Raw genomic sequence first — 25,331 nt, forward strand, 5'->3', positions numbered from 1 at the left:
GAAACGCATTTTCAATCTTATTAACACCTTGTGAAAACTTCCTCGTACGAGTTCTTATGCAAAGGATAAGGTGACTCACCTCCTTTCTCATTTTCATAAACCACCTTATCAACGCCTTGCTCCCAAACAATGACCACCCTAGTAGTTTGACCAAACACAGCCAAAATCCTTAACCCCCTATCCCTACCACCAACTCTCAAACAGAGCCTCGTATCAGCCCATGGCTGGTAAGACCTGGCTACGAGCTATATGCACAGAAGCTGCACTGTGGACCGTTCCACCACCACAGGCTAGGCAGAGTTTCAGCTGGACCCAAGTTTTCACCACAATCCTAGAATCCATTCATACATTAGGGCCTGTTTGGATACAAATCCAGAAATTTAATCATCTGGCTTTAAGATTTTCATGTTTTTAATATTTCAGGTTTTGAAAATTCTGAAAATAAGCAGTTTTTTAGTGCACTTGATTATCTGAAAAAAAAAGTTTTAAATGAAAATAATAAAGAAAACGGACTACTTTACTAGTACATTAAAGTATAACCATGATTAAAAGTCCAAAAGACGGGAAGTTAATTCTCATAAAGTCACATATTTTACACTAGAGATAGCGTCCATGGACAAATACATCCATTTAACACTCCCCATCTTCTAAACGAAACTACCCCGCCCCCCCCTACGGTCTGCATAGTAAAAAATTCTTTACCAACATTCCAGAAACTTCTCCAGTGGCTTGGCCCACCTCAGAAACAGCCAGGAGCAGCTCACTACGGGATTCCTTGGTTGATGTGGTCCATGCTCCACCAAGGCAAATGCCCACAGATAGAACTTGCACATTAGTCATCCTGCACATAACCTAAATGAACAACTCGATGGATTCCTTTACAACTTGGTAAGTGGCAACTATAAGAACGTTGAAACTAAAACCAGGGAGCTTGCTTAAACAAATAGTTACATTCATCTATCAAACTTTGACGTACAGTCTGCAGAGCGAGATAAGAGAGAGAGAGAGAGAGAGAGAGAGAGAGAGAGAGAGAGAGAGAGAGAGGTTTCTTTTGATCAAGGAGAATCGGTGGTACAACGTCCAAATTTACAGATACAAGATTGCCATGATGCAAAAACTTACAGATTCAGCCCTCCACAAGAAGCTTTTATGTGCCACGTTTAGACTCTACTAATATACAAGTGAGAATTGAATCTGCACTAAAACGAGAGCCGAATTCTTTTCCTTTCATTACCCAATATATCGTCATCGCCCTGGAAACAACAAAGAAAAAAGTCAACTTTTACCTATTTTCCCAGTGTGCAATAAATGGTGATGACGGTTGCGTGAAAACATAATTTGGGTCTATCAAATGCAAATGAAATATGATATCAAACTTTAAAAAAATCACAAATGCATAACTTCGTCAAACAAATAAGCAGATAAAATGCACATAGATAAGAGATACCAATACAAGAAACAGAACTGGAAAACATGGAAATAATACACACATGGGTCTCAGCCACACTTAACAAAGTTAAATGGAGAAAAAGAAACCAACACGCTTTGATTTCACTTTCCAAAACGGTTTAGATGGTTTAAAAAGCCAAGACTCACGATGATAAATACAGATTCTTTTCAGCCACTTCATACTTGATACTCCCAAAGAGGTTCAGCTTCTTAAAAGATTTTCATGAAAAACTGCTAACTGTTTCATACACACATACTGCATACCTTTTCCATGTTAAACATGGTTTGACAGATATGCACACAGTTATGCATACGGAATACCTTTTCTGTGTTAAACATGGTTTAGAGATAGACTGGCACATTTATCATAACAGAGGTTAGCCAGAGTGAGTGGATCACAAACAACTATAGCATTACAATAACAGAAATAGTGCCTTGTAAAGAAAAGCTTAGATAATCAAAATAGCATACCGTTTCAACCCCATCAAAATCTTCACGAGAGATCGATGCTGACTCCGACCTACACTTGGAGTGCACAATGGGTCCCAATTGAGACCTTTCCATGCCTTCCTGATATCCATCTGGAGCATTCATGTACACTGCTCCTTTATACATCCATTCTTCCGTTTCATCACTGTAAAAATCTTCAAAAGGTTCACCACATAATGCACAAACATTCTGGTTTTCATCTGCTGGGACAGCCATTTCTTCTTCTTTCTTCTCTAAAACTGTTTCCGTAGGAAAAAACGCTGGAACAACATCGGCCCCCACCCCCTCTGCTCCACTTAGCCATTCTTTAGCACTTACAAACCACTTGCGTGACTGTTTTTGCTTACGATTCTTAGAAATACGATTCTTTGTCACATGCCAATCCATGTGACTGCTGTGCTCTTCCTGCGATTTAAAGCGTAGCCCACATGTTGTGCATTGCCTAGGCAAGTCAGCATATAGTGCATTAATTGCAGACTCATGACGGACCTTCAGAAGTTGCTCAGTAAACTCCAATCCGATCGACTCCTGAAAGTAAGTGTATGTTGTTAACTGTGGGTTCATATCATTAGCCATGAGATGAAGATTGCATACCACAGAATGAATCCACATGCAAAACAAAAAGCTTAACGATCACTAAAATTACCTGTAAAGTTGATGGAGGTTTAATCAATCCCTTAGCCATAAGGGAATTTATAAGGCCTGTAAGTGGATTCCCTGGCTTTGGGCCCATAAATGCATTTCCTGACTGTGGATGAGGCAGGATGGGACCCATATTCTGTAATGGAGGTCCCACTTGTAATGAGGCAGGTGGTGGTCCTGGTGGTAGTGGAGGTTTTCCCAGAAGATGCACAGAGGAAGTATTGCCTGTAATAAATAAAGGGTACGGTCCAGATATCGAATTTACTCGTGCAACACCAACACTACACAGTTCTTGGGCTGTTCCTTGATTTATGGGATGTGCCAAAACATGCGCTGATAGCCGGGGTCCTGCAGAAAACATAGAACTTTCTTGTTGCGGAAGAACAGCAATAACTTGCTCCTGGTCAGGTTTCTTTGGTTGTGTTAAAAGAGAGTGCTGATAAGGCAACTCCAGAAACTTAACAGGGTTCAATGCCTTCATCTCAATGTCATCTACTTGTGGAAGATTTGCAATTATAGGTGGATTTCGACTTTGGCTTACTTGAGACTTCTTAAGATCAAGAAAATCATATTGACTTTTTTGTGCAGGAGTCCTAGAAATCGGACCTAAAGGCATAGGATGTGCTCTTTGTGAAGGCCATGTAATAGAAGGTGAATGTGGCCTTTGTGTGGCATACTTCTCCATGGTCAACATTCTCGCCGATGCAGGCAAATTATCCAAACCATAAGATTCTGGCTGTAAATATCCCGTTTTTGCATGGACACTTGAATACCTGTCTAAAGCACTGGTTTCAAGCACATGACCGCTAGTGAAAGAGGCTGGCTGACCACTTAACTGTGTAACCCCACTGGTTGGAGTTCCAAACTGGAAAGCTTTTAACCCTGACCTTGGCTCAAGGTGCCGTTGTGAAGGTTGTGCAAGACGATGTAATGAAGTGCTGTGCTCTTCAACAGTACCAGAAGACCGAATGTGAGGTACTGCCTCATTCCTATCACCTCTAGTGACCAGAGACTCCCTGCCAGTGTAACTACGGCCAGGCTACAAGACAAAAAAGATAGCAACTATAGATTAATATGAGATTGAGATCATTATGTAGCACTACTGTAGGAGATGAGAGAGATTCAGAATGCTCCCAGGACAGTGTGAGAAAAATTGGCATCATTCAGGGATTAACAATGGGGTTGCTTTTTCAAGAAAAAAACACATTACTTTATCAACCCACTCCAGAAATGCAAATTGACGGAGCCTCAGCTCTAAGCATCAATGAATCCAGCACCATGAAATCAGTATGGGCAAATTAAACCACTACGTTCTATTTCAGGATATTCTGGGCTGAAAGAAGAAAACAGCATCTCATTTTTATAGGATGAAAGCACACACCCAATCTTTCAAAATGGTAAGATCATCATGAAAATGAGGTAATCTAATTCTCCAAACATGTGCTTCTATTATTTTTACTCACATGCAAGCTAATTTAGGCGGACAACAAAACAGAATAACAACCAAAAGTCCACCAAAGAAATGGAGAGCCAGCAAATACAAAATGAAAAGATGAAGGTGCTCTAGGTGAAACAAATGACGACTTTAATAGTTAAATAAAAGCTGGAAGTAGTTCTTAAGAGGAAAAGATCGGAACACCATTCATCTTTCGGAAAAGCAATTAACTGCTCTTCACATAACAAACAAAATGTCAAACACGCAAAGAGATAACAGTAAAGACAAAAAAAACAATGAATCCATGAATCACTAACCGATGAGAGCAAAGTACAATGCATGTAAGTATTTTTCCATTGAAGGATTTTAGTGTCAAACAGAAACTCCCCTTTCAATCCATCAAACGAAGTTACCTTATGTCCCCTTGTTTCCAAGAAAACTACTATGCCAGAGGAAACAAAATTGGATCACTTCAGCATAAATACAAGTTAATTAATAAAACCATATTCAATAAGACAATCTACTATTTTTTTCCAAAGATAAATGTTATGTTGAACCAAACGAAGTAATCAGGAAATGGTGATAAAGCTAAACCTGCAGGAACGCCTATATTAATGAGAAACAGTGTTTTATGGCAGTAATTGTTAAATTGTATCAAATCATGTATACATATGCATATATATATGCATACGTATCTACTATTATATATATATATATTCTTTATGTAGCCCCAGGGGCATTTCTGTCATTTCCTATTTTACGCATATTCACACTTGTGAACGTGCATGTAACTTTTCTTCTTTTCTCTTTTCCTTTTTCTCTTTTCTTTTCTTTTCTTTTCTTTTCTTTCTTCCTTTTTCCTTTTCTTTTTTCTTTTTACTTTTTTGACTAAAAGTCAAAGGAGGAGGAGACGTTGGACCAGAGTTACCGGAAGCGCCTAGGTAAGTGGGGAAGCGTGCTTCCGAAATGCGCGGGAAAGTGCCATTTTTAAATGGGAAGCGCGCTTCCCCCATGCTTCCCCCACGCTTCTCCCATTTTTTCTAATTTTTTTTTTGTATTTTTTATTTTTTTCGCTTCCCCCTCGCTTCCTAGGTCGCTTCCGAGACGATTCCTGATTCGCTCCTAAGTGGTCCCACGCTTCCCGCTTCCTAAAATTTTGAAAGTGTCTCGCTTCCCGCTCTTGCTTCCTGTATCGCTTCCCGCTCTCGCTTCCTCAACTGGCAACCATGCATTGGACCCCCTTCCAACGGTTAGATTTCTAACCGTTTGATAGGCTTCAACGTCTAGTAGGAGCCCCTCCTTTTGGTCTCCTCTTGTATTATAAATAGGGGTGTATCCCCACTATTGTAAATCATTCTTTTGGGAGCCTTTATGCTCACCCTTGCTCAATAGATTCAATCTTTTGCATTTCAAGTGTTCTCTTTGTACTTTTGTGTACTTTTATTCAAGTGTTCTTGGTGTGTGATCGTCAGAGTTACCGGAAACGCACATGTATCAGGGGAAGCGCGCTTCCCCGATATGCACTTCAGAAGCGTGAAACGCGGTGCTTTCGAAACGCATGGGGAAATACACGTAAAATAGAAGAAATGTGTCCCTCGCGCACCCCTTTGAAGGGGGATGCGTCTCCCCCTTTAAAGGGAAACACATTTATGAAATGTCTATTTTGTCCTTTTTAAAGCTAATTTAACACATGAAAAACAAGAAACTAAAAGAAAATATTTTTCTGAATAAGGGCAAAATAGACATTTAAAAAAACGTAAAAACGAAGGCTTAGGGTTTTGTTCTTCACCCAACTCCTCTCTCTCTCTCTCTCTCTCATTTTCGGCCACAGACGACCGGTGACCTCCAACAACTGGCAACCTCCTCCTCAATTGACGTTCGACGACCGAAGGCCTCCTCGAGCGACGTTGGCAATGTCTCTGTTCAGGCATGCACTCCTCTCTCATCCACTGACGTCCGACGAGCGACGACGTCTCTCTTTCGATTTGCTCTCCTCTCTCATCCACTAACGTTCGGACGAGTCTGAGACTTTGCATTTCTAAAATCCATTGACGTCCGACGACCAACTTTTCTTGGTTGTTCCGGATGTGGGTGAACACACGGTAATTTTTTATTTCTTTAAACCAGTTCTGATGTCCTCTTCCTCTTTTTTCTTAAGTCTGTTTGAATGTCTCCCATTCAATTTTTTGCAATCTGTCAAAAAGTGGAATCAATGAAGGCAGTTACCCTAGGGTGAGTGGCTTTAGACTCGAATAGGGGCTATCGTCGCCTTGTATAGGAATCGTTGTATCACTTCGAGTACACCCCCTGTGATACAGGCGAAACACTAACTGTCTTTGCTGATTCGGGAATCAGTTTTCTGATTTGGGTTTTCGATGAACATAAAAAGATCTAATTTCTTTTAAGGAATTTTGCTGAGATTTTAATTCTGTTTAAATTAGATGTGTTGGTTTAAATGTTGATCTGCTTGTTTCTTGTACTAGGTTCACGTATGATCAAGATTGTTTCTGTTTGAAATAAATTGATTGGCGTTATAATGTTTTAATATGCATCCTTCTAAAATGGGTTCACACTGATCGCAGTTAAATCGATTGATCGATGCTTGTGTGTATAAGTCTGATGTTTATTACGGACAGGTTTTCAAGAATCATATATATAACCTTATGGGTTTTATACACAGTTTTTGTTATATGCATTGAGTCTTGGACTCTTGGCTGATTCAAGTACTCATTCGTAAAAGTTGATTTGATGGGCATTAAACCAAAATTTCTGATAAGAATAAATAGAACTATAGTCTGCAGTTCTTTTTAGATTGGATTTATCAGGCGCTTCTACCTTTTTGTGATTTCCTGGTTTAAATTAAATCTGTGGTGTTTCAAGTGTCATGTTTGTTTGAGATTTAGTTTAATTAAAGTTGAATTTTAAGGCTTGATGCTTTCCTCTGTATTCATTACGGGTGTTAATGCTATTAGAAAAAGGAAATCTGATTGGTTTCACAGTTCTGAAATTTAAATTGTGACTGCGAAGCTATGTGTGATACATATTGTCTGGATATTTTAAGAAATGAGCACGATTAGTTTATGTGCACTGACACTAAAGTTGTTGTTTAGTAAACCCCACGGTAATTTACAGGAATTCGATTGCAAGGGACGGTCATGGTTCACTTTGGGTCTCTCTTTTTTTCCTTTTGTTTTGGCATTCCAGTTTCATTAATGATTTGTGTTCTTCACTCTCCATCCTTTGCTGTTAATAATAGTTTTTTTAAAGTGTTCTAAAATGATTCCTATACTTTTATGATGTAGGTATATTTACCTCTTCTTTGTTTCATTAATGACCATCACAAGCTATGATCACGATAATTATGATAACGATGATGATTCTTTGTACAATTTGGAGCATGAATCGTCTAGTGGTGTTGGGAAGGACAATGCAAGAAAGGGCAAGAGGTCTTCTGATTGTCTATATCATTTTTAAGACAAAAACGAAAATTGTTTTGATGAGGAAGATGAAGAAGAATATGACTTGGATGACTACTATTCTGAAGATGACCAAGATGATGAACCACCTAGCATGCATAAAACAACAGTGCTATGGCGTCATGTATTGAAACAAAAGAAGAGTGGGCAAGAAAAACAAAGTGAAACCCAGGTTTTTATGTGCAGGCACTGCAAAAATATTTATCATGGGTCATATACTCGAGTTTTTGCACATCTCATGGGATCTTTAAAGGAACAAAGTGTTGGGATTGCCTTTTGCCTTGTAGTTGCAAAAAATACAGAATTGGCAAGAAAAATTAAGAGGCAAGTTCGTCGAGTGGAGGTTTCATTAAGTGCATTTGAGTTGAGAAGATCAAGAATTGATAATTCGAAGAAGCCTATTAGTATGACTACATCATCTAGTGGAAGCCGAAAAACAGTTGATATTCGTGATACCTTTAAAAAGGTAGAAAGAAATGATGTAGATCACAAAATTATCAGATTTTTGTGTGCAAATGGCATACCTTTCAATGTGCTTCGATCACCATATTGGGAAGAGATGATATCTACAGTTAGTCAAGTGCCTAGATATAAACCCCCATCATATGAAAAAGCGCGAACAACGTTGCTTGACAGTGAGAAAGAGTGTGTTCACAGAGAGTTAAATGAATTTCAAGAAAAGTTTGAGGAGTTTGAAGTTTCCATTGTCTCAGACGGCTGAACAAATATCAAGAACAAACACTTGATAAATATACTTGTATCAAACTCTTTTGGCCTATGTCACAGGGATTCAACTAGCAGAGTGCCGCACCCGCATCGACGTGACTCGACGCGGGTGTCGGTGCGGGTGCGGCACCGAGTGCGGTCAACCCGACCCTGGGTGCGTTGACCGGCACAGTCATTTTTGTCCAATTTTTTTATTAAAAATAATAAATTTTTTATTAAAAAAATTTGTTCTAGGGGGCGCTGCCCCCAAAGACCCCGCCAGGGGCGGCCCCCCGGGACCCCCCGAACCCCCCTTTCTGCAAGGGCAAAAACTCTAAATCAGACTCCACAACTCGACCCCTGCACAAAGAGGGCGCAAGGAGGGGGCTCGACCCCTCCCCTGCAAAAATTTTATATTATATATATATATATATATTTTTTTTTTTGCCGCACCCACGCACCCAAGTTTTTTGAAAGTGCCGCACCCTCGCACCCGCACCCATGTGACATAGGTTTTGGCTCAATGTTCTTATATGCAAGCAATTTTTTTAATGTGCAACAGTCAGCCGTAAACATTGCCAAGTTTTTGAAGACGGAATTTAAACTTGTGGGGCCTTCTAATGTAGTGCAAGTGATTACAAACAATGTAGCAAATTGCAATTTAGCATGTGAAGAATTAAAACAAACGTATAAGTATATTTTTTGGTCACCTTGTGTTGTGCACACACTGAATTTGATCTTTAAGGATTTGCCACATGAGTTTCATTGGTTGGGAGAAACATATTTGCAGAGTAAAGAAATTATGAAGTATATCACAAATCATTCAAAAGCACTAGTAATCTTTAGAAGCAATGAAAAATTATAGCTAATAAAAATTGTAAAAACAAAGTTTGCTTCACATTATACTACTTTGAAGCGCTTGCTTGATGTGAGGGAGAGCTTGAGGGTCATAGTAATTTTAGATAGATGGAGTGAATGGAAGCAATCATGCACAGATGAAACTATGAAAAAAAGGATTGTTACAACAGAAACAATTGTTCTTGATGAAAAATATTGGGATTCTGTACGTTTAGCATTATTGATTACAAAATTCATATATAAGATGATTAAATTTTGTGATCAAGAAGGCCCTATAATTGGTGAAGTGTATGAAGGCATGGACAACATGTTGGGAGAAATCAAAGACAATCTAAAAGGCCAACCAGATTTGTATGAAAAGATTCATCAGATTGTCTCAAATAGATGGGATAGAATGAATGTGCATCTCCATAGTCTAGCCCACATGCTTACTCCAAAATATTACGAGTCGGATTATCTCAAGATCCCAACAGCAGGAGGGGTCAAACGAGTTTCTCCAGGTAAAAAATTTATTCTATCTATTTAATAAAGTTTAAAGTTTAATAATTTAATTGTTTTATTATTTCATTTGCATTTTCTTTTTATAGTTATTAAACATTTTTTTTGCAGAAAAAGATAATGATATCTTAGACGATGCAATGCTCGCGCTTGAAGTCACATCTGCTGGAAATGAAGAGCTATCTACACTTTATAGGTCCCAACTTGTGGCTTTCGCATCAAGAAGTGAAAAATTTAGCTGAAATGCAGCAAGAATAGATGTATTGAATCCTACAATGTCGGTGCTTAATTGGTGGCGTTTTTATGGCGGTGATACACCTGAGTTGAGAGCATTAGTCATTAAGGTTTTATCTCAACCTATTAGCACATCTTCTGCAGAAAGAGTGTAGAGCACCTATAGTTATATTCACAATGTTAAAAGAAATAGGCTCAATGAAGATCGTGATGATACCTTGGTGTATATTCATTCAAATCTTCAATTGATTGACAGGTATAATTAAACTGTGTAATACTTTTGTTTTGGTATTTTTTTTTCTCTTTTTCTATCATTCATTGTTTATTAGCATTCATATTTTATATTCTTATTATAAAAAGGTGCAACAATTGCTATAAAGAAGGACCTAGTCGAAAATGAGATATCAATCCAGAACTTTCTATTGTAGAAGAAAATACGTTGAGATCAGAGGTCATGCGTTGGAGAGATTTGAATGATAGTGCACAACAATCAAGCACTATTTTCAAATCCAAACCCAAAGATGCAAAACCAAGAGGTCCATTACTTTCAATAATTATACATACAAATAAAGTTGAAGAAGATACAAATCAATCCAACAGAGCTAGTAGAACTGCAGATATACAAGAGCGACCATCAGTTCCTCAAGGCCGGATTGATCGTTTCTTTAGCAGGAAACCTAGGCAAGGTATGTTGATCTTGTATTTTTTTTTTTTACTTTTTTCTATATATATATTTTTTATATTTTAAATTAAAGTTTTTGAACAATTTTATTTTTTAACATATTCATTATAGGAAATGAAGGAAGGAGCAGAAGGCATGGTCGTGGAGGACAAGAAGCACGTGATGATGCAGAAAGTTCTCGATCTATTGCTGACTTGAAGGGGAAGAGAAAGATGACAGATTAATGAACTTTAAATTTTTAATTATTCTTTTGATGATGTAATTGGAGTAGTCCAACTTAGAAACTTTTATGTTACTTTTTTTGTCATGGTCTTGTAATATTTTGTTGTTTTGATATGTACTTTTATTTTAAACCTTGCATGATGAAGTGAAGTAGTGGATTATGTTAATTTTAAGTTTATAGTTTAGAACTTTATAGCTTATAGTTTACAGTTTAGAACTTTATAGCTTAAAAATTTAACCATATCTCTATGTGATCTTTGAGTTTATTGATTTCTCATTTTTTATGTTGCAAAGATTACAAGATTTATAACAATTACAACATCAAATAATAAGTCATTTGATTTTTTCACTGAAAAAGATACGCTTTTTAATCAAATGTATTTATTTTCTTAATGCATTATTTAGTGCTTGCATGCATTTGTTAAATGGTTGCAACAAGAATGTGAATTATGATCTTCTCTTGTATTATTTTTTAAATGCTTGACAATTGTAATATGATGCATTTGTTAGATAATTGCAACTTATATTATTTATTATCTTAGATACATGTTTTATTTTGTCAATGATAACATAAATCTTATTTTTTGATAAAATAAAACTATATAATTACATTTTTACTTCCCTTTCGATCCTTATTCGCTTTTCTTTCGCTTTTTAGGTCGCTTCCTAGGTCACTTTCGAGTCGCTTCCGAGATGCTTCCTAGTTCGCTCCTAAGTTGTCTCGCGCTTCCCGCTTCCTAAAATTTTAGAAGTGCCTCGCTTCCCGCTCCTGCTCGACTGGCAACTATGGTCTTTGTACATGTATCCCTTTGTGGAGCTTGTGCTTGTAGTGCGCATCGTTAAAGATATTTTTACATGGTATCAAAGCAAGGTTGGGAGAAAAGAAGATCGTATATTTTGTTCTCTCTATTAGGTGCCTCGAAAAGCATGCCATCAAGTTTTGGTGACTGAGGTAAAGACTAGTTTCTTCATTCAATATTTTGGAAGCATCCTACATCAAGTAGGACCTTATATCTCCTTGTGGTACGCATCTCTTCTCTTTTTTCTTCTCTCTAATGGGCGAAAAGGACACTCACTTCTCTCGTGGCTTCAAATTAAATAGATTTAATTATCATATATGGGCTGGGAATATGGAGGCTCATATCAAAGGTAAGGGTCTTTGGGGATATGTTCAAGGAACTATTCCCGAACCCGAACCTAAAATCACTATCTTTGAGAAAGGGGAGATTAAGGTTCTTGACGGAGAAGAAAGAGAAAAAACTTTTGAGGAATACAATAAAAGGCATGAAGAGTGGGAGATGAAAAACTACAAAATCCCTTTGTGGTTTTTCTCTTCGATGAAAACAAAGATCAATGCCAATATATTGAAATTCAAAAAAGCATATCAAGTATGAGAGTATCTTGAACGAATGTATACGTTAAAAGACTTGTCCCATAAATATTACCCTCAAAAGAAGGCTTTGACTCTTCATCAAGGAGAGATGTCGGTTAGAGAATATTTTGCTGAATTATCGGCTATTTGGGATGAACTCGCTCTCCTTGAACATAAATGGAGTGGAGAGGCAATTGAATTGAGGCAAAAACAACTTGAAGATGATCACTTTTTTAATTTCTTAAATGGGCTTAGACCCGAGTTTAAACAGTCTAGATCCTCTATTTTATCTTCTTTTTCTTCTCCACCTTTAGAAGATGTTCTTACCAAATTAAGTGGAGAAGAAACTAGATTGGGAATGAATAAAACCAATCAAAATGTGTTGGTTGTCCCCTCTAAAAACGAGAATGAGGGAGCTTACGTTGTATCTAGACCGGGGAGCAATGTCAAAACTTATAAACCTCCCCACTTCAACAAGAATCGAGGAAGAGAAAATAACGAACATTATGGAAGAAGAGACTACAGTAAAATCGTGTGTCATTTTTGTAAAGAACCCGGGCACATAAAACCCGTGTCCCAAATGAAAAAAGATGATAGTCATGTTGACAACCTTCCAAGAGGAGACGTCGTCTACCTCCAACAATGTTAATCTATCTCTAAATCAAATTATTGAAGCTCTTCAACCACTCCTCAAAGGATTAATCTCTGGAGCCGTTGCATCCTCCTTCTCTCCTCCATGTAAAATTCTTTGGCTATTAGACTCGGGTGCATCCTTTCATATGACTCCAAATGTTTTTACACTAACCAATTATTCTAAAAACCTCTCGCCATCCTTTGTTTCTACTGCGGATGAGGCTTCTCTTGAAATTAAAAAAATTGGAGACTTTGAAAAACAAGAATTTTTTTGTTCCTTAAGTTAGATTTATTCCAAAATTAAATTTGAACTTGTTTTCCGTCTCTCAACTTTCGGATCATAAAAGTGATAAAATTCTCATCACATAAATGTTGGATACAGGATTGTCGGTCCGGGAAGTTGATTGGGGAAGGCTCTAGAAAGGATGACCTCTATTTCATGGAGTTTCTTCAAATTCCAAAAACCTCCTTTTGTAACATTGTCCAACATAAAGATATAAATGTTTGGCATAAACGCCTTGGGCATCCAAATATTGACAAGGTTTCTCATATTAATTTTGCTAAAACATTATGTAAAGAAAATTTTAGTTGTAATGATTGTATTCTGAGAAAAATGAAAACCTTACCTTTTGGTTCAAGATCTATGTTTTCAACTAAGCCTTTTGAAATTTTGCATTCGGATGCATGGGGACCCGCACCTGTAGTATCTAAGAGAGGTTTTTCATATTATGTTATTTATATTGATAACTATTCAAGATACAGTTGGATATGCTTTCTAAAGCATAAGCGTGAAGTCTTTTCCACTTTTAAGAATTTTTATGTGATAAAAAAAACCCAATTCAATAGGAAGTTACAAATCTTTAGAACAGATTCAGGGAGTGAATTTCTCTCAAATGATTTTAAAAGCTATATAGAGAGTAATGGGATCATTCATTAAAGGTCTTGTCCCAAAACTCTTCAATAAAACGGCTTAGCTAAACGAAAACACAGACATATTATTGAAACTACAAGGACTCTACTTATTTCTCAAAAGATTCCAAAAAGATTTTGAGCCGAAGCTGCCCTGGCCTCTGTCTATCTAATAAATCGTCTTCCATCTAAAAATTTAAGCCAAATATCTCCTTTTGAAGTTTTATATAAAAAAGAACCCGATTATAATAGATTACGAATTTTTGGCTGCAAATGTTTTGTTCTTACTGATAAAAATGATAAGTTATCCCCTAAAGCTATTCCCTGTGGTTATTCAAAAACACAAAAAAGTTTTAGGCTATGTCACATGGGTGTGGGTGTGGGTGCGGCGCAATTCCAAAAAATTCGAACACGGGGACTCGGTTATATATATATATATATATAATAAATTAACACATAAAAATTGTAAATTTTAAAGCAAAAATAAAAAAGCAATTTTTAACAACACAAACTTACCAAAATATAACACATAAAGAAGCTTGTGAGTGTGATAAACAACAAAACTTATCATAAATCTGCCCCATCGTCTGAATTAGAGGGAAGAACAAGATCGAGGTAGTCCATGTTGAGAGTATACAAATTATGTTCTCCCTCCAAATCAAAATCTTCTGGATTTATATCCCAATTCTTGGATGGTCCACAACTGCATCAAAAAATAACTATATTAGTATCTAACTTAAAACTTTGAATACAAATATTTAAATACAAACTTTGAATACAAAGAAAAAAATTACCTATACTCTTTTTTGGTGCGGCGAGAAATTAATCGTAGATTAGAGTGAACATAAACCAAATCCTTTGCTCTTTTACTAGTGAGTTTGTTTCTTTTAATGTTGTGAATTTGAGCATATGTACTCTAATTTCTTTCACAACAAGATGATGTAGCAGGTTGGGATAACAACTTCATTGCAAGACATTGCAGATTTTGTGTATCTGATCCATATGTTGCCCACCAATTAAGGGGATCTTCCTCATCCCTTGCCACGAGTATTGCTAAAGAATCAAATCTTCCAGTAGAAAACTTTTCAAACTCACTATTTACAACCTTAAACATGTGAGGATTATTAAAAAGTCTTCCCAAACATATCATTTTATTTCTTGATATCTCAGGATTTTCATGTGGAGAAACACGACCAACACCTGTTGCCAACCATTTTTTTGCATAGTATTTTGGATTGAGAGAGTGTGTCATGCAATGCAAAGGTGTATTGCTTTTATCTCATCTTCTCACTAAAACTGAATGTACATGATTGTAAAATTCTGAATCATCAAGTGCAATATCTTTCTTCTCATGTTTGAAAATGATACTTTGAACTTTTTCAATTATATTGTCCCATATTTCATAAATTCTATGAAGCATGGGTACATCTCTGTCAACTTCTCTCAACATTTCTCAAATAGGCTCTGTAATTTCAACAAAATATGTAATTTTATCCCACTAAAAATCATCAAAGGTGCATTTTTTGATAGTTTGAGTCTTGACATCATCTTCAATACGATAAAAATCTCAGTCTTGATAAGCCACCATCATCATCATTGCATTCTTGAGTTGCTTAATTCTTTTCATCATAACAATGAGAGAAGCAAAATGAGTTTCAACAACTTTCAGTAACTTGAGATCAGAATGCCTATTAAATATAGAAAGGACATGATGATGGTTTACGATAAAAATTCTAATATTTCGAACATCATGCTTTATTTCCTCAATCCATAAACACATTTCATGTGCATGTGCATCATCTTTTGATGGATTGCATATACTCTTAAGTGCCAAATTTAAACTGTGTGCTGCACAAGGAGTCCAAAAAATATTTGAATATGTATCTTCACTTGCCAAATTCATTCTTGCACGACTGCAAACTGGAGCATTGTCAGTAATGATTTGCATCACACTTTCTTCACCCACTTCTTTTATCACTTCGACAAATAATCTCTTTAAATATTCAACATCTTTATACTCTCCAGATGCATCAACAATCTTCAAAAAGATTGGCCCATTAAGTAAGCAAGCAATGAAGTTTATCAGTGGTCGCTTTTGTATATCAGTCCACCCATCAAAAACAATCGACACTCCATGTCGTTTCCATGCAAATTTTTTTGTCTCTAACAAGTCTTCAATTCTATTTTTTTTCCTCTGCAAGAATGACTGTTCTTAGTTTTTCTGAACTAGGAGGCACATAATCACTCAAATTACAATTAGCCAAAGATGTAATCATATATTTCCAGTATGGACTTCTAGCTACATTAAAAGGAATTGAGTTTGAGTAAAAGAATCGACCAATCTTTTTATCAATTTCTGCTCTTGCCATGTTTTTGAATGACACTTGTATCGTTTTATTGCTTTCCATCTTTCTTTTCTTTAAAAGCTCTTCTTGTATATCACTAGCAATAGGAAAAGACAGATTAATCGAATCGCTTCTCATTTCTGCAATTTTCTTCTTTTCAGCTTCCTCTTGTTCTTTCTTTAATTGCTTTAACATATCTTTGTCAACCCCAGAACATGCATTAATTCATTGACCACGAATATACAAAAGATGTGCTTTCACACGCGTATAAGAACCTGTGAAAACAGTCTTACATACAATGAAACTGCACATTCCCACCACCACCACTAGCTTTTATCCCTTTTGTCACAAGCCTCCAAAGTGGTCGAGAATCTTTTAATTCAGGGTTAGAACTTGAACCAAATGTATTGACACTATCAAGAACTCGCCATTATATCTGAAAAGTGAAAATTGAAAAGAAAATAAGTAAATAAAATAAAGTTAATAAACACTTCAAAATAATAGTAATAGGAGCTCGAGGTTTGTTCCCCTTGTGCAAATCAGGTTCAAACCAGGTCTGACGCAAAAAGGAGGGGCAAGGCAAGCTCCTGCTGAACCTTATCAGTGGCAGGGGCTTCGCCCTTGCCAAAAAGCCAAAAGGCGGCAGGGGAGGGGCCGAGCCCCACTTTTGTGAGGGGCGGGTGTAGGGAGGGGGGCTGCCAGAAAATAAGAACGAGGCAGGGGCGGAGCCCCCTGCCTCGTTCTTTTTTCTGACAGGGGTGCCAGGCAGGGGTAAGAAGGAGGAGTGGGGGAAGGCCCCTCCTCGTTTCCCTTCTGTTCGACGGGGCAAGGCTCGGCCTGTCAGCCGAGCCCCCTCCTTCCTCCACTCCTCCTTCTTACCCCTGCCGAACAAAAGGAAAACGAGGAGGGGCCGAGCCCCTCCTCTGTGAATCGGAGGCACAGGGAGGGGTCGAGCCCCTCTTCTGCGAGCAGAGGGTGCAGGGAGGGGGGTTGTCGGAAAATGAGAACGAGGCAAGTGCGGATCACCTTGCCTCGTTCTTTTTTTCCGGCAGGGGACGGAGGCAAGGGGCTCCCCAGTCAGAAGAAGATGAGAGAGTGGGAATGGGGGGCATACCTGTTGACGGAGGAGAGGAGGAGACGGTGGCTGGCGTCGCCTGTGGCTATCGTCATCGGAGTGGATCGTCGGCGTGAGGAAGCTGCAGGGGATGGGGGGAGGCAAAATCGACAGGGTAAGCCCCTCCCCCTTTCGTAAACCCCTTTTAGGGTTCGAGATGAAGTTTGGATCTGGGTCGGGTCCAGATCCAGACCCGACCCAGATCCAAAACACATTTCGAAAATGGATATTTTTGGACTCAGTCAACGTTGACCGAGTCCAAAACGAGGATGAACTCGGCCTCGATACGTTGATCGAGTCTGACTCATCGTTGACCGAGTCTGACTCATCGTTGACCGAGTCCGGGCCGCACCTGAGTTCGCACCCGTGTTGGGGCGTGTCGTCTCGGGTGCGCCGCCTCCCTAGCCGAGTCCGTGTGACTTAGGTTTTAGGTATTATGACCTTCAAAATGATAAACTGTATGTCTCAAGAAATGCCACCTTTTTGGAAAATGAAAGTGGCTTTGAGAAGGACACAACCCTCCCCGATAATGCTTATTATTCCTTTTTATTTGAATTAGTAAATAGGAATGAAGATTTCTTTAGTGATGATGAAACAAATAATGAGAACATTGATAAGGAAGCTCCCTTGTTTGTTCAACCGGTAAAAGCAGTAAATGAACCAATTACATATTCACATAGAGATAGAAATATGTTTAGAAGTGCGATGGGAAGATATAATGATTTTAGTGAGTCATCTCAAGATAGCAACTTACGAAGAACTGAAAGACCTAGGAGAAACCCTTCCAGATTTATATCCTATGAATCTTTTTCCCCAAAACATAGGGTTTGCCTTAGTGTCATTCACTCGTATGAAGAACTCAGAAACTTCGAAGAAGCTAAAGAAAGATTAGAACGGAGAGATGCAATGGATAATGAACTTTGTGCCTTTAACAGAGCCAAAACTTGGGAATTTCAAAGTCTTCCAGAAGGGAAAAAGACAATAGGATGTAGATGAGTCTTTAAGGTTAAGACCAAGAGTGATGGGACTCTTAAGAGATATAAGGCCCAACTTGTAGCAAAAGGTTATAGCCAGGAATATGGTATTGATTATGAAGAAACATTTGCTCCTGTGGCAAGAATGGTTACTGTGAGATGTTTAATCATTATTGCATCAATTAAAAAATGGAACATATATCAAATGGACATTAAAAATGCCTTTCTAAATGGGGACCTAAACGAAAAAGTCCACATGGAGGTCCCCCCTAGCATGAATATACCAAAGGGTAAAAAAATTTAGCTTAGAAAAGCCTTGTATGGTTTAAAACAAGCCCCAAAGGCTTGGTATGATCGATTTAATGAAGTAATGGTTGAAACTGGATTCAATTCTTGTTATATTGACATTGCTCTCTTTGTCAAAAAGTCTGATGCAAGAATTGTAATTTTGTTGTTATATGTTGATGATATACTAATAACGGGCAATGATATTAAGGGGATCAAAAATATCAAATCCACTCTAAAAGAAAGGTTTGAAATATCAGACTTAGGGTATCTGACATGTTTTTGGGGTATTGAGAATGCTTACTCTCATAGAGGTTATTTTTTGTCTCAAACTAAACTGGCTTGCGAGATTCTTGACCGGTCCGGCATTACAGATGAAAAATTTTGGAACCCCTGAAGTTGTGGGCTAAAAAATGAAGGGTGATGATAGGATTTCTTTAGAAAATCCTACTCCCTATCAACAGCTTGTGGGATCACTTATGTATCTTAGTATCACACGGTTAGACATATCTCATGTCGTACATACTGTAAGTCAATTTCAACATGCCCCCACTTCAGTTCATGAGTGTTGTACTTCGTATTGTCAGATACATAAAGGGCATAATAAACAAGGGAGTATTTCTTTCCTCGTCTTCTAATTTAGAATTGATTGCGTATACTGACTTTGATTGGAGAGGTGACCCAAATAATCGTCACTCCACCATTAGTTTTTGTATTTTTCTAGGTGAATCACTGATCTCATGGAGATGCAAGAAACAACAGAAGGTGTCTCTTTCCTCAACAGAAGCAGAATATCGAGTCATGGCCTCCACGACTATGGAGATTGTGTGGATTCAACAATTGTTGCAGGATATGGGAGTACTGATCCAAGGACCTACACGATTGTGTTGATAATAAAAGTACAATCTATATTGATAAAAATCACACTTTTCATGAGCGTACCAAGCTCATTGAGATGAACTGCTACTATGTCAGAGAAGCCTACTTACAGAAAATCATAGACCTTCCTTATGTGACTTCAGAATACCAGTTGGCAGACTTTTTCACAAAGGCGCTATGTTCCCCCATATTTAATTTTCTTCTTGGCAAACTTTCGGTCATCACGCCCTAAGTTTGAGGGGGGTGTTAAATTGTATCAAATCATGTATACATATATTTATATATATATAGAAGGATATATACATATTATATATATATATATATATTTCTTTATGTAGCCCCAGGGGCATTTCTGTCATTTCCCATTTTACACATATTCACACTTGTGAATGTGCATGTAACTTTTCTTCTTTTTTCCCTTTTCTTCTTTTCTCTTTTCCTTTTTCTCTTTTCTTTTTTTTCTTCTTTTTCCTTTTTTTTTACTTTTTTGACTAAAAGTCAAAGGAGGGGGAGACGTTGGACCCCTCTTCAACGGTTAGATTTCTAACCGTTAGAGGGGCTCCAACGTCTAGTAGGAGCCCCTCCTTTTGGTCTCCTCTTGTATTATAAATAGGGGTGTATCCCAACTATTGTAACTCATTCTTTTGGGAGCCTTTGTGCTCACCCTTGCTCAATAGATTCAATCTTTTGCATTTCAAGTGTTCTATTTATACCTTTGTGTACTTTTATTTCTTGATGTGTCTTTGTACATGTATCCCTTTGTGGAGCTTGTGCTTGTAGTGCACATCTTTGAAGATATTTTTACAGTAATATGCCTCGCATTTCCAAAAGGCGGATCTTAACAGATGTCCTACACTAGCACTCAAGCCAATAAGGCAACATAAAGAGTGCATTAAAGCCTGCCAGAACATTTATTATTTCACAAGAAATATTTTATAAGGGCACTATCTTGTGCAGAAATCTCTCATATTCCTAAAGGTGAATCTAACAGCACCTCCCACCATTGAAGTTTAAGCTAACAGCACAATTCAAATGATTATCAACAAAGATTATTTCCTCAAACAAAAGAACAAAAGAAAAAGCAACTAGATATGTTAATAAATTGCATATAAAAGGTAAGAAACAAGAGCAAGTCCCATACATATAGAACAGGATTTCCCTCCTCAACAAAACTGTGAGAATCATTCGTAAACGAGCGCAAATCCTGACTAGGGTGATTGCCTCTACTTAGTTCAGCTTTAAAAACTTGTGTGTTGCTCCAAGTGTTTATACGTCCAGAAGTGCTCCCAGATGATGCAAGGTCATTTTTCTTGCTACGATCAGATAAAGTTGGACTCATATCCTCCCAAACATACTCTTCTTCCTCTGAATTTTGCCAACTTCCTGTAGCTGAACCATTGTTTATGCCAGTCACATCAATTTGCTCAATTTTTGGCACCTTTCCATGAAAGGTACCGTTTCCCTTGTAGTTTCCATATGCATCGGTGAGTACTCCTGATAGGGGTTTATGGTGATGACTGTATCCATTGCTCTGCCCATATACCAATTTCTCAGCAGCAGTTCCTAACATTTGGTTACCATCATGAGACCAACGCATGTCCTGCCAAATTCTCTGGTCACTGCTAACTTCAACTGCTTTATTACCAAATAGAGAGCGTGGTGGTGAGACTCTTTCAGCTACAGCTCTTCTAGGAGACTTAGTCATTGCAAACCCACCATCGGAGGGTGAGGAAGACCTTGAAGGAGAAAGAGATCTTGAAAGCTTAACCCGTGATGGTGAAACCAACCTTTGGTTCCCAATAATAGGTGAGGGTGTCTTCTCTATTGGCAACCTTGGTAGGTCAGCTCTTCCAATTCCCGTTCTTGGAGAACTGAATTCTCCCTGATCAAAGTCATACTCACTGTATCCACCAGGAGGCATTCTCCCATAGGCTTGTACATTTGAAGCAACCTTTCCATGATGTTGTTTGCCCTGCACAGTAAGAAAAGGATCAGAACTCACAGATGTTAAAAACAAAAAAAAATAACACAGATCCGCTGTCAATATCTTGATGCCGAAGGAAGCAACAAGACTAAATATTCTGACCACCTCTACCTCACTGCAACATTAGGTAAGTGCAATTCACATTCAACTGCTCTGAAAACTGAAAGGTTTTCCAAAACTTCGGAGACTAAACAAGTCGATCAGGTAAAACTACTTGGGTTTGGACCGTTTGGTCAAGACAAAGAGAACCATCCTTCTCTACTTTGTGCGTAACCCAAAATATGGACAAGTGCACTGAAGTTGAAAAACAATCAAACACACACAATAAAAGCTTATTAAAGCTACATGACTAATGGTAGATCAACTTAAAAGATCAAGCCTGACATAAGTTACAGAAATAGGCATCAGGTTGCTATGCCACAAAGAGTTCATCAAAAATTTTGAGAAGATCAGGCCAAGAAAACTGCACACATGGAATTTTGAAGAAGCTCCAGACCATCCTTTTGAGCTTCCTGTAGTCTCCCTCTCCAACCTCTCCTCTTCAAAAGAACTGCTTTGCACACTATTCTGAGGACTACTTTTATCTACCTGCATGTATAAGACATGTCAAATGTATGCACTCTACTCGATAAAATAGATAAGATAAAACTAAGAAAATAATCACAAGTATGCACATACAAAACAAAACCAGCACTTACTATGTTTTGGTCAATACAGCATCGTGCCTCCAAGTACTTTGGATTGACATGGATACCATGTGCTGGCCTAGGCGAATTTGTTTCTGATGTTCTGGACAATGTCAACCCAGAAGACTGACTTCTCATCGGAGAAAACTGTAAATCAGCCTCAATAACACGGAGAACATTTGAGGGGAAAACCCCAGACCACGTTCGGAAAAGGTGGCGCATTGCTGGATATAAACTCGAATCAACTTGTCTATAAACTTTACAAAAAACCTAGCAAAAGAAAACTAATAAGAAGCAGTAACGTTGAATAATTCTTCGCAGAAATACATGTACGCAGTAGATGAGAAATTCCTATCTCACGAGTCATGACAAGAGAGCCAGACAGCATGCACACACATGAGAAATAACTGTCTCATGACAGGAAAGCCAATGCAATTCAAGTCAATGCTCATGTTAGATGCCTTCATAATGTAAGAGAAAAAGGAAAACCTGTAGGTGATCAATAAATGTGTGTGTTTATTGTGAACAAAGAGTTACTCACCTCAGGAAGACGTGTAGCGAAGTACCTCACATAGTCGCCACCAATGTTCTTCACAATGCTATCTAGAAGATACAATGAAGGTAGCTTCTGTTCTGTAGGAACCTGAAAGAAAAAATTTGAATATGATGACAGACATAACATTATGATTGAAGCAACTAAAACCATGGGAATGAAGTCCAAACAAATAGGTTCAACCGTTCAACACCATTATCCAAAAAAGTTTCCAGATTTAAGCTATATCAGCTCATGCCTAGACAATGCATCAAATATGAGATAAATACAAACTTCATGAAGAAACCTTGAAAGTTTTAATACAAAACCCGATAACCTCATTAACTGTCAGCAGAATTAATAACCCTTGCCCATGATATAGAGTATGAGGATGCATATCAATGTCAATAGCTCTGGTGATTGCTAATGTCGACAGGGAAAAGATCAAGATGACACATGATATAAAAATATAACACAAAACCTCCACCTCAAAATCCAGATCACTGGAGTGATGACACAAAAAACTTTGACTTGGTTCTTGTTTTTCATACATTTTCTGTTTTTGGGTAGTTGATGATTCTTTTCAAAAGATTGGAATTCTTATAATTGTCAATTGCATGTGCATTATTCTTTTTCCTCTGTTTTCTTGAACTACAGATGGATTTAGATTGAGATTTAATTTCAAAAAGCTTTTATAATTTTATTATATTTACAGGTTTGGTTGTCCTTTGTTCAGTGACAGTTGATAGTCATCTTCGGATAACTTATTTGAAAATTTTCTGGCTCTAAAGTAGCTTTTATATTCTTGATTAGCATCTCAAGTTTTCTTTATTCCTAATTTTGTAATTGTCAGACTTAAAAATCATCTTATGTTCTTTTGTGGCTTTTCTGTTGCTGAAATTACTGTGCCAAATATTTTTTATGCTGAATACTTGTCGAGCTGAACATCTATTGTGTTAAATATTTGTTGTGTTGAACATTTGTTTTGCTATAAATTTCATGTTGAATATATGCTTGTTGTTTACTTTAATAATTCATCATGATATTTTGTTTTTCATAAACTTTTTTCTGACCGGACTAGACAGACCAGTGCCGCTAGGCGCTGACTAGGCCTTTTAGGGCCCTGGCCCCTAGAAATTGAGTTGTGATTTTCACTACATGGTAAGATACAACTCCAACATGAAAGAGTGCTTTGATGCAAGATGATAAGACTAGGCGAAGAAAATGCCTATGAATACCAAGCGGGGAGGGCACTGGCACTAAGTAACAGCAAGTCCAGAATCTAAACCTATATAACTACAAGCAGATAAATAAAAGCAGAAAGCTGACTGCATTTAGATAACATAAAACCCGATGATAAGGAGGGACTCTTCAGCATTTAGCTTTCAAACTCCCCATGCTTGCACCTGCTAGGACTCTGCACCAATTCTAAAAATTTACACTTCAAACTTTAAGAGAAACCGAGTGAAGCATCTCAATAGTTTCAGAAAGGGATCCGAAATTCCATCCCCATCTGAATCCCTCTGATATGCAATACGATATGATAAATATCGACAAACTATCATTTGGCCGCATCACCCAACCAATGTGAACTAAACCCATTTTATCCTTGCCCAAGAGGGTTAAAATCATCTACTAAAATTCACAACAGTAGAACCAGGATAAATTTAGCAAAGAGATTCATCTATAAGTGGGAGAACTGAGAGTGGCTTCAAAACTCAACTCACTGAAACCCATGATGCAAAATTGGCGCCAATACGAACGAGAGACTGCTTCAAAGGCACTAAACATTGAATTTCACAGCGTGCGTACGGTTGAAAAAAGAACAAAAATGCGCAAAAACAAGCAGCTTTTCAATTGTATGATTCATAAAACCACCATCCACCCATCACGTCTTCTTGTTCAAAGTCCGGCGAATATCTCTTTCTTGCAACCAGCGAGTGGAAATACATACAAACAATGAATAAATCGAATCCCAACCAAAAACCAAATTACAGATACACCCACCCAATAAGAAGAGAAGAGGAAAAAACATTCTTTTTCTGTTCAATCACTCAATAATTCAACCAAACAGGGGAAAAACACTCAAACAAAAGAAAAAAGCTTCCAAATCGCGATAACCAAACAAGAACAACAAAACCCTAGAATCGAAATCCGAGGAAAGCCCCCTACCTGGACAATTCGGGAACAGATGACGGCGGCGATTCCCTTCCCGAAGGCCAACTGCTCGCCAGCGATGATGGTGAGGTCGGTGATGATGGGCTTGGAGTTGAAGGTGAGCTCCGAGAGCGCCTCCTGGTAGAGGTCGACGATCTCCTCCTGGATGGGGCCCTCCGACGAAACGCCCATCTCCTCCTCCCTCTCCCTCAAGAAAACCCTAAACCGTTCCAGAAGGGAAGAAGAGGCGGGAGGGAGAGGGACGGCAGAAGCAGCAGCAGGAAGAGGAGGCGGCATCTGAGGGAATTCCGACGCCTTTCTGCTGTTTGGTTGGCGTTCCAATAGGAATCCTCCATTCTTCATGGAGTTTGGTGCCCTAGATTTGTACTTGCCTTCTTCCATTGAAGGACCCTACCCTACCCCCAAGTATCCATCTTCTCAGAAGAGATTTGGGAGAGGTCTCCCCCCCTCTCACTGTCTATAAAGAGAGGGGGATTCCTTTTATGCATCGAACAATTTTGGAGCTGTCACTTTTTTTTGGTTTATTGGGGGAGTGTGTGGATTTGATAGGCAGGAGCATAATGTGCCTTATGGTTTATAACTGATTCGTGACTTGTACTTGCCTTGTTCAAAAGAGCGTGTTTGGATGCACCAGTTTATGAGATATGAAAGTCCTGGTTCATATTTTTTAGATGGGATTTACTGAGCCCGGGACCTCTGCCACTAGATGGGTGATTAGGGTTCCATTTCCAAGAGCATCAGCTCCTTGCT

At 38.1% G+C, this 25,331-nt stretch overlaps 1 protein-coding gene across 4 annotated transcripts; it reads right to left on the reverse strand.

The window, feature by feature from the left end:
• Positions 1 to 502: 502 nt before the first annotated feature.
• Positions 503 to 25,040, reverse strand: LOC149823104 (polyadenylation and cleavage factor homolog 4-like). 4 transcript variants are annotated; one of them, XR_016425881.1, is made up of 9 exons: positions 24,576 to 25,040; positions 22,413 to 22,514; positions 21,884 to 22,141; positions 21,570 to 21,773; positions 20,343 to 21,173; positions 2,585 to 3,619; positions 1,921 to 2,466; positions 1,123 to 1,253; positions 503 to 841 (listed from the first exon to the last, which is right to left on the reverse strand). XR_016425881.1 is itself a non-coding variant. In XM_089980554.1 (8 exons), exons 1-8 carry the CDS (start codon positions 24,960 to 24,962, stop codon positions 1,200 to 1,202), a joined length of 3,330 nt encoding a protein of 1,109 aa, XP_089836680.1. In that variant the 5' UTR covers positions 24,963 to 25,040; the 3' UTR covers positions 1,032 to 1,199. The 4 variants fall into 4 exon arrangements, 2 of the variants coding, with proteins under 2 accessions (XP_089836680.1, XP_089836679.1); XR_016425882.1 differs by having other exon boundaries at positions 673 to 852; XM_089980554.1 differs by lacking the exon at positions 503 to 841 and having other exon boundaries at positions 1,032 to 1,253; positions 21,657 to 21,773.
• Between the last annotated feature and the right edge of the window lie 291 nt (positions 25,041 to 25,331).

Source organism: Nuphar pumila, chromosome 11, assembly GCF_984573655.1.
Source record: "Nuphar pumila chromosome 11, dmNupPumi1.hap1.1, whole genome shotgun sequence".
NCBI lineage: Eukaryota > Viridiplantae > Streptophyta > Magnoliopsida > Nymphaeales > Nymphaeaceae > Nuphar > Nuphar pumila.

Excerpts from the sequence above, each read along its gene's own strand:
- LOC149823104 (XM_089980553.1), bottom strand. The coding sequence starts at position 24,962 with ATGGAAGAAGGCAAGTACAAATCTAGGGCACCAAACTCCATGAAGAAT. Across the intron at positions 22,142-22,412 it reads TCGCTACACGTCTTCCTGAG|GTTTTTTGTAAAGTTTATAG; the intron begins GTGAGTAACTCT and ends TTCTTTTGCTAG. Across the intron at positions 2,467-2,584 it reads AACCTCCATCAACTTTACAG|GAGTCGATCGGATTGGAGTT; the intron begins GTAATTTTAGTG and ends ACTTACTTTCAG.